We start from the raw sequence: 10,602 nt of genomic DNA, 5'->3' as shown, positions 1-10,602 counted from the left end.
CACGATGCCACGACGTACCGCAGGATGCCACGGCATGACGCGACGTGCCGCAGGATGCGGTGGCATGACGTGGCTTACTTATTCATTCCACGGGATGCCGCGGTGCGCCACTGCATCCCGCGAGACACTATGGGTTGAGGAATATGATTGCTAGCTAGTTGAAATAAGGTTGAAATTTGTACAGCATTTCGGTGGGGCGCAGGGCGCAAAACTGATGAATGCCAGAGTGGCTAGGCTTTCAGCTGGATGCCTCGGCATGCCACTACACCCCGCGGGATACCACTGCATGCCGCGGAATGCCACTGCACAACCTGCCATGCCGTGCCGTGCCACGCCGGCAGTGGGCGCCGGCCCATAACCGACGTGTCCGTGTCTGGAGAAGACCAGGCGACCGTGAAAGACAAAGAACTGCCACTGGAACAGTTCAGCAAGGCGGAAAATCGGTGTCCTTTTGGGGTGGCATTATGATTGGAGCTAGAACGCCTTTGATCCTGTATCGGGGACTGCCTCGTTGGTCTAGTGGTCGCAAGCGCGGCTGCTGTTCTCGAGGTCTCGGGTTCGATTTCCGGGGCGGGTCGAAATCGCTTTGTGGGTTTTCTTAAACTTTCACAAAGCTGTCCGTAGTCTGGGAGTTAGTGATTGAATCGCCCGTGCATCGGAAAGCACGTCAATGTCGGACCTGCGCCTGATCTCTTTCCGGTCGTGTCGGATTGCCGTCCCATCGGGTTATGAGAGTGAAGGAATAGGGAGTGCACCTGTGTCTGCGCAAATACTCGTGCACTATAATATGTCCTGCGCAGCTGGCTGATCTCCTTAAATGAGAACAGCCGCCGCGCCGTGGCCGAAATCGGCCGAGGACGCCATTAATTAAAAACCTAATAAAAAAACAAACGGCGAGTACCTAACTGGCCACGAAATAAAAATAATAAATATTGTAACGCGCGCAGTGCGAGTGACTGTTGTGCACCCTGAGCCGCGCCTGAGTCACGTGGGGCCGGCGAGGGACCACCGCGCGGTAGGCATTTATCGGGCGCAAGTACGTCGAGTGACAGATGCCTGGCAGAGGTTCCAATAGCTTTATGCAAGCAGCATGATTTTGGTTCATTTTGCCTGCGCGCACTCTGCATCCTATTTAATCAGGATTTTTTTTAGAAAATCGTGAATTCAATCACAGTTTTTAGTCGGTCTGGATACCGAACAAATACCCAATCGTTGTTATTTGTACTTTCATTTATCTTCATAATGATTTAAGAGCAAAAATCAACTATCGGAATACTAAATCTTTGGAGTGTGCGCACGCTCTTTCAATCAGCGTTTTATCGGCAAGAGGGTGTTTAAGCCTTGGGTTTCTTTAAATTTCAGTCACTGTTTTTGTTTAAACGAAACGAGCCCGCGTTTAAAAGCAACTTTGCACTCTTGTATATTCAAAATTTAACAAATAAAATAACTATTTACCTACTATTTTGTCGGCTTAATTAACTTGGCTGGGGCACTGCCGTGCCCCCAGATACACATTGGACGGACGGACAGGCAGACATGGCGAAACTAAAAGGGTTCCTAGTTGACAACGGATCCCTAAAAAAACTTTTGAAATATTATTAATATTTATATATTTTAACTTCTGTACAAACATTATTTAAAATTATTTTAATTTTGGAATACATTAAAAAAGGGAATACAAATACGGAATCTTAAGTTTCGTTAAACAGTCTACATGCAATAAGCGGCGCGCGGCCGCAGTGCTCGCGGCGCTCAGCCCTGCATGATGAGGTGCACGAAGTTCTCGTAGTTGATGTTGCCCTGCGAGTCCTCCTGGCCCTGCAGCAGCTGCTCCACCTGCGACGCGACAACTGTTACCGACACTACACCGACCAGGGGCGCGATTCTCCTAATTTTACTTAAGCGGCATACGATTCACATTCGACTGCGACACCGTGATCCAATCCCGACTCGATTACGATTGAAGCATATGTGGCATTCCGCTATTTTTTCTTTGAAATAAACGTTTTTATCCTTTTCTGTCATTCAATAATGAATCATTTTGTCTGCAAATGATTTACTATTGCAATATGATTGTAGAGCAAACTACCATATAGACCAAAATCACCAAAATAGCAGGCCAATCGCAAACCAATCGAATGTCGTTGGAATACGATTGGTCTTATATTAGTAGCAGAATGCCCGATATGGTTAAAACTGGTATTGCGATTCGATTTCTATTAAATTTTTACATTATTAACTTAGGTGAATCGGGCCCCAGTATTCTTCAATTGACGATATAACGGAAAGCTTTCCTGGAGCTGAAAACGATCGTTTTCAAACTTCTTATGCGAAACATGATTTCCTATTATACCTATGTATTAACAACAGGGCTTAGGGATGTGTAAGTAAAAATAAATGAGAATTTACGAAACAACGAATTGAGAACCTCCTCCTTTTTGGCAGTCGGTTGAAAATAGATAATTATATAGATCCCTCTAACCTCGCTTAAGAGTAATCGTGACAATTAATTTAGTCACAAATATTTGTCTGACAGCATGTTATGTATTAAGTTTGTAAAAAAATGTTCTGTTTTGTTTTTTTCACTGTCTCATTTTCTTTGCTTTTTCTTGCACAGTTAAGTTTATGTGCAAATTATAGTGCATGCAGTGCTCTTCTTTAAGTGATGAGGCACTTGGATATAAGTTTAAATGTATAGTTATAGATGTACCTAACCGTGGACTCATTGTTTAAGAGTGTTGAAGGATACTCCTTGTGGCCCTTACTGGCCACATACAATAATAATCTGCCACATGTATTGGCTTATTCGAATTACTGTCTTTGATGTCAAATGTCTGTGACATTGTGTTTGTGCTATATTTTAATATATACGTTATTATCGGCACCCTGCAACTCTGTTTAATTTTCCAATTGGTTATGGGCCCAGAAAGCAAGTAAGCCCTGAAATGCCTTGCCGATAAGCAGAAAAATATATATACGTATATTGTGAATTGAGTTTTTGTTTTCCGATTATGATGACGGATGCCAATAACTGTCCGTCAGGTTCCATTTTTGGAATAAAAAAGCTCAACGGAGCAGAAGGATTCCAGGTTTGGAAATTCCATGTCAAAAACTACTTGGAGTGCAAAAACTGGTGGGTGGCTGTAGAAGCCGACGAAATTACTCCTGCTCTGAAAGATGCCGATCGACAAGCACGAACAACGATATGTCTGCTGTTAGAGCCTGAGTGTTTTGCCTACGTATATGAAGTGAAGACCGCGCGTGAGGCATGGCACAATCTGTGTGCCGCATATGAAGACAAAGGCTGGGGCAGACGAATCGCGTTGCAGCGTCAATTATGGTCCTGTAAGCTAGAAAATTGTTCAAGCATGGAACATTACATATCCAAAGTGATATCCTTAGCGCAACAATAAGCTGCTATTGGCGCGAAAGTCGCAGATGATTGGATTATTTCCATTCTACTTGCCGGGTTAACTTCGGACTACAACCCGATGGTCATGGCAGTAGACAACAGCGGAAAAGAAATCAGCTTAGAGCAAATAAAATCCAAACTGCTGCAAGAAGCGAATAGACAGACTGAAAACAAATCTGGAGCTGGTGAGCATGCGCTTCTTTCTACACAGAAACAGGCACCAAAACAAATTGCTCGGAAGCCAGTGCGCAAATGCTTTAAATGCCATAAGCCGGGACACAAGGCATCTGAGTGCAAGCAGATCCATGCCGGTGTGTGTCTGAGTACGGCGGATACGAATACCACGAAGAAGAGTGGCTGGTATGTGGACAGTGGTTGCTCAAACCATATGACTTGGGATGCCGAAAAGTTACGTAACTTGCAGAAGGTCAATAGTAACTTTAAAATCAAAGTGGCCAACGGAGAAGATATATCAGTTGAAGGAAGAGGAAATGCTATACCAAGTATTAGCGCAAGTTCAAATTTAACATTGGAAAATGTTCTTCATGTTCCTCAACTATCCATGAATTTAATATCAGTGAGCGATCTTGTAAAGAAAGATTTCTCGGTTAATTTTGATAAAAGAGGTTGCACTATTATGAATAAAACCGACCAAATAGTTGCGACTTGCAATGAGGTTGACGGAATTTTCAAATTAAATGAAAAAGAAAAATATGTCAACTCGACATTGTCAGAAAAACCTCTGTCAAACCTATGGCATAGAAGATTAGCACATTTAGGTAAAAATTATATGTTGATATTAAAAGATATGGTGACTGGTATGAGTTTCGACAATAAACAACAAATTGAGCCATGTATTCCATGCATCCAAGGTAAGTCAAGTAAAAGCCCGTTCAAAAACAAAGGCACACGAGCAGAACAGATTCTTGAATTAGTACACACGGATATCTGCGGTCCAATGGAAGAGCCATCATTTGCTGGTTCTTTATATATGTTGCTATTTATCGACGATTATACGCGCAAGACGCATGTTTATTTTTTAAGAAATAAAAGTCAAACCTTTGATAAATTCCGTGAGTATAAGGTGGAAGTAGAGAAGGAGACTGGAAAGTCGATAAAGTGTCTTCGATCTGATAATGGTACTGAATATTGTAATCATGCCTTCGACAGGTTCTTCAAGTCTGCTGGTATAAAGCACCAAACGACGGTTCCATATACGCCTGAGCAGAATGGCGTAGCTGAGAGGGCGAACAGATCGATTATGGAGAAAGCAAGAACGTTGCTTTGTGAGGCGAATCTAAGCAAGAAGTTTTGGGCTGAGGCAGTACGTACCGTAGTTTACTTAAAGAATCGAAGCCCCACAAAGGCTGTCACAAATAAAGTACCTGAAGAACTTTGGTCCGGTAAGAAAGTAAATTTGAGTCATTTGAAAATCTTTAGATGTTTGGCGTTTGCATTAAAACCGAAGCAGAAAAGACAAAAGCTAGACATGAAGACTGAAGCGTTGACTTTTATTGGTTATTCTGAACTTACTAAAGGTTACCGACTTATGCACCCACAGACTGGCAAGATAACAGTTGCGAGGGATGTGAAGTTCTTGGAAAATGTTTTTCCTGGTGATGGTACGAAGGTGACGAAGAACGCAGTTGTTCCTTTGTCCCTTGAGGAGGAACGAACTGAACCTGCGGTTTTGGATGTATCTCCTGACGATCATTCAAACGTTGAAGAAGATTTTCAGGATGCAGATACAGGAAGTACCGAATCCGCTACGAATGAAGAAGCGAGTACAGAGACGAGTATAGAACCGAGATACAACCTGCGTACGAGGAAGCCGGTTGATTATACAAACGCGTGCATCAACGCTCTCGCAGCAATTGACGGCGATCCGATGACCGTGGAGAAAGATGAAAGTGTTACTTAAGTTTTTATTAATATGTACTTTGTTTAGATTTATAATTTTGTTGGTTTGTTGTAATGGTTTAATCTCTTGTTTTTATGTTATTTTTATACATTGTATATGTATGTTTTGCTATGTGAAGACAATGTGTGAAAGTTACACACATGTGGCAGATTAAGGGGGCATGTTGAAGGATACTCCTTGTGGCCCTTACTGGCCACATACAATAATATAATCTGCCACATGTATTGGCTTGTTCGAATTACTGTCTTTGATGTCAAATGTCTGTGACATTGTGTTTGTGCTATATTTTAATATATACGTTATTATCGGCACCCTGCAACTCTGTTTAATTTTCCAATTAAGAGCCAAACTAAATAAATAAATAGATAGAAGGTTGAGGTTGATGGGAGACCGACCTCGTCGTCGCTGAGCTTCTCGCCGAGCGTGGACAGCAGATGGCGCAGCTCGGCGGACGAGATGAAGCCGTTGCCGTCCTTGTCGAAGTGGCGCAGCCCCTCGATGAAGTCGTTGGCGGTGTCGCCGCTGCGCGCCTTCGAGATGGCCTGCACCGGGCGCATGCACGTACATATTCATTATTTATTTTTATAAACATTTCAAAAGTCGTTTATAATTGAAACAAAAAAAAAGAAAAAACAACACTTTTCTTGAAACTGATTTTGCACATATCCATACAATAGCGTCGGATACTTAGTGTGTTGCTAAATTGCGAAGTGAATACATTGGAAATCTATGGACAACGGAACTATGAAGGCATATTTATAAATGGTTATTACACTCTTTTGCAAAATCGGTAAACTGTAGGACCTGGCTGTCCTTGAACATCTTCGGCAGTCGTTACGGGTCAGTCAGAAGCCAGTAAGTCTGACACCAATCTTATCGAGGGTGTTGGTTTGCCGGGGTAACTGGATTGAGGAGGTCAGATAGGCAGTCGCTCCTTGTAACTCAGCTGCATCCGATAGGACTGGAAGCCGACCCCGATATAGTTGGGAAAAGGCTGAAGATCAAGAAGAAGTCAAAGTCAAACATTTTTATTTCATATAGACTTATTACAGGTGTTTAAGAAACGTCAATAGCTAGGTGCACGGTTCCAAAGTGTGGGTCTCTATTGTCGGTATATACCTGTTGTTACTGTTACAGCCTTTGTATCGTCCCACTGCTGGGCACAGGCCTCCTCTCACACGGAGAAGGATTGAGCATTTATCATCGCGCTTGCTCAATGCGGGTTGATGATTTCAGACTATATAGTCCAGGTTTCCTCAAGATGTTTTCCTTCACCTTTTTATCAGCCATTGGTATCCAAGATATACTTAGAAAGTACATACAATCTTAGAAAAGTTGCATTGGTACTTGCCTGACCTGGAATCGAACCCACACCCTCATACTTGAGGTTGGCTCTTTACCTACTAGGCCACGACTTTTTATACCGAGTGGATGCAACTATATTCATTTCACCACAGACTTCTAGACTGATGCATCTAACTAAAAGGATGTGTGTGTATACGTGGTTTTAGAAGTATTTTTTTTATATTTTTAGGTTTTCAGTGACTATTTTATACAAGAGATTGGGCGTCCCTGGGCTATCAGTGGCCAGCCAAGAAATTTGTATCAAACGATAGCTCTAGTGCAAAACTTTTGTATCCAAAATGTATGAGCTAACATTCAATTATTCACAGTTTTTGAGTTTTACTCAATTCTAAGCTTTTAAACCCCTGTTCAGATATTGGATTGATGGTTCTAATCAATCCTGATCATGTGATATGTGTTTTTGAAAATGTTTTTTTATTATTTTGTACTTGTAGCTTGTAGTTGATCTCAGCTTGTTACACTGTGTTACACTGGCTGCCAGAAAAGTCCAAAAGTTCAGATTCAAAAATATATTTTGTTTCCGTTTTTAAGTACAGTACAACAATAGAACTTTAAACAGTAAGTATAGGACCAAACTACACCCGTTAGTACCAAAATAATCGCTGGCCACCGATAGCCCAGGGTCCATAGAAATTTATGGAGAATACGCCCGAACACAAGATAGTTACTACATACCATTGCGCAGTACGTTTTTACCCTAATGCATAGAGTAAACCCTAATCTACAACTTTCAAATGTTACCCTTAATTTCTCAATGTTTCCACCCCTAGATTTTGACCTGATGAGTATGTGATCAAAAAGGTAAAGGATTTTGCAAATCTATACAGGCATCTATGGATCATCAGTGAATATAAATAAAAGATTCTGAAGGAATGAGAACCTCCACCTTTTAGTGAAGTCTGTTAAAAAGTAAAGATTATATCAAATTCTAAATGACCTGTGTGATTTGTACATTCATTATTTTGTTATTTTGAGCATTGACACTTAAAAACATTATATTATAATCTGTTACTTATGTTGTGTAAATAAAAATAAATATTCTACTTAAAATAATCATGAGCTTATTACTGTTTTATGCAAAATAATCATAGACACTGCATAGCATAGAATGCATAGAAATAAAGAAATCATAATCATTTATTTCTAAATAATACTCCTTTATTCTAGATTAGATCTGTTATTTAAACAATTTTACAAAAGGAGGAGGTTTCTCAGCTAGAACAATTTATAGTATTTACTATTATGTTGTACATGCCAGCATTACAATGTATCATATAACTTTCCTGTTGTGCACACAACTGACAGAATGCATAGGTGGCAACTGATCTTACCTGGTAAATGGGTAGAAACACTTCAAATGAAATTCTTTCATCTGGCTTCAGATGGAGTGTGCATTTCTTGACATCAGATTCAGTGGGGTTCTGCCCCAGAGCTCGCAGTGCATCCCCAATCTGTGCTACATGGATCTTGCCATCACCCCGAGAGTCGAACAGCTGGAATGCTTCCTGGAACTCTACAACAGTAGAAAGTTAAAGTATAACTATTTGACAGTAAGTTTGAGCACAACAGTAGGAGAGGGCGTGGCTGAGAATGCGAGAGCTACCTTCGACAGACGTGAGCTTTAGCTTAGTGGGCGGCTCGTACATGAACATGTTGCGAGGGCGTGTGGCAACGTACTAACCGCGAGCCACAGCGCAAGCGAGGCCGTCGGCTCAGGCGACACACCTGGATCACTTTAAAATACAAACCATATAAGGAAACTAGGGCGCTTGTAACAGCCACCGCTTTCGGTAAAGACGTTGATTGACATGACATGAGTCACGGAATGTGCGTGAGCGCCACAACGCTGCCCTCTCACATAACGAGTTCGAGTGCAACACTATCTTGCTGTTCGTTGCAAGTTCACGGCACCAACAAATTGTGCGTCGCAACCGTTACACTTATTGGATGAATTAGTAACTAACCTGCCAGTTGATCTTCGGAATAGCCAGCCTGTAACAGAATTATTCACTTTTAATACTCAACGATAGGGTTACAATATTTTACTTCATATATATAAATGTCTTCTATATTACCATATTTGTAATCAAATTTGACAATAGAACCCTTTTCAGATAAGTGTTGTACTCTGCAATGTCTGCAATATTGATTGCCTCTTTATGTATGTATGAGTCATAAACAAGTTGCCTATGTATAAGTATATGTATGTACTCAACAAACAAAATTCTGCTGAATAGTAGAAATATTAGAAGACTGACAAATGACAGTACTAAAATTGTCATTTGTGACAGAAGTTTCTTAGGCGACCGCCAGACCTACAATAAAATTGTACTATACGTTGATTTCACTGACCTCTATATTTACCACTGGACAGGCTGTTGTCAACGTGCTTTTGTGCCCGTTTGATAATCGCCATTTTGGCGCTGTTAGACGTAGCGAGTGTTCGTGGTACTAAAATTATTTTACAGTAAACCAATGAACAAACACGTCTCATGCACGTCTCTCACAGCCATTTGAAATTATACGTCAAAATTAGTTCTGTGGACACTCGCTTAGACGATATTGGCGCTTCGAATGGGCACAAAAAAATTGCTGTCAAACGTACGGAACAGCCGGTCCAGTGTGTAAATATAGAGGTCAGTGGTTGATTTACGTACTAGCATCGATATACAGAGTGTGTCGTACCAATCAAATCATTTTAAATTAAATTAATTAATCTTCTTTCTCCTGCCCTGTTCCCAAATTTACTTGGGGTCGGCGCAATATGTCATTTTCTTCCATTTTCCCCTGTCACTCGTCATACTTCACTCCCTTCCTATTCATATCATCTTTCAGGCAATCCATCCATCTTTTCTTAGGTTTTCCTCTTCCTCTCCATCCGTCTACATTCATACTTAGCACACACTTTGTTGCATACGTATCATCCCTCCTCATTACATGTCCATACCACGACAATCTTCTACTTCTCATCTTTTCTGTAACTGGCGCTACTTTCAGACTTCCTCTAATGTAATCATTCCTCACTTTATATTTAAATTAAATTAATTAATATACTGGTTAATATTATGTCGATTAGCACAAATAAAAAAAATACGTAAATTTTAAAAAACCCCCGACTCAAAAAAAGTACGCAATTAAACCCTATAAAAAGCAAAAAATAACTTTAAACACTACGTAAGTACCCACTAAAGCATGTCAGACTAAACAAAATTTTGTAACTTTGTATATAATAATTTAAAAGTTATATAATTCTAATTTGTTTTGTACCATATTTACAACTAGATAAAATACTTTTTTTCGATATAATGCACTGTTGTTGAATAAATCTAAATTGTCATGGTTATTTCGCAGATAATGAAGGAACGACGACTTTGACGAGGTGAATAGGAGAATTCAGTTGGGTTGGGCTGCATTTGGGAAACTACGTCGAGTCCTAACATCGTCAATCCCACAGTGCCTAAAGACAAAAGTCTGCAATCAGTGCGTCCTACCTGTCATGACTTACGGAGCCGAAACGTGGACACTGACGGTACGGCTGGTTCACAAGTTTAAAGTCGCTCAGCGGACTATGGAAAGAGCTATGCTCGGCATTTCTCTGAGGGATCGCATCAGAAATGAGGTAATCCGTCAGAGAACCAAGGTCATCGACATAGCCCACCGAATCAGCAAGCTGAAGTGGCAGTGGGCTGGCCATATTAGCCGAAGAACCGATAACCGTTGGGGTAAACGAGTCCTAGAGTGGAGACCACGCCTCGGCAAACGTAGTGTAGGACGTCTCAGGCACGGTGGAGTGATGACTTGCGCAAGACGGCTGGCAAGAGCTGGATGCGAGAAGCCAAAAATCGATCTCAGTGGCGTGCACTTGGAGAGGCCTATGTCCAGCAGTGGACTGCGATAGGCTGAT

At 41.2% G+C, this 10,602-nt stretch overlaps 1 protein-coding gene across 1 annotated transcript; it reads right to left on the bottom strand.

The window, feature by feature from the left end:
- Nucleotides 1–1,593: 1,593 nt before the first annotated feature.
- LOC124629552 (myosin-2 essential light chain-like) lies at nucleotides 1,594–8,889 on the bottom strand. The gene is given in 6 exon segments (XM_047162995.1): nucleotides 1,594–1,836; nucleotides 5,729–5,875; nucleotides 8,030–8,211; nucleotides 8,663–8,690; nucleotides 8,774–8,833; nucleotides 8,836–8,889. Coding segments are annotated over 6 exon segments (540 nt in total). The 5' UTR covers nucleotides 8,875–8,889; the 3' UTR covers nucleotides 1,594–1,752.
- Between the last annotated feature and the right edge of the window lie 1,713 nt (nucleotides 8,890–10,602).

The sequence above is a fragment of the Helicoverpa zea genome, chromosome 4 (assembly GCF_022581195.2).
Source record: "Helicoverpa zea isolate HzStark_Cry1AcR chromosome 4, ilHelZeax1.1, whole genome shotgun sequence".
Lineage (NCBI taxonomy): Eukaryota > Metazoa > Arthropoda > Insecta > Lepidoptera > Noctuidae > Helicoverpa > Helicoverpa zea.
Note: the sequence above shows the minus strand (reverse complement) of the source record. Positions and strands in the feature narration are given on the sequence as shown.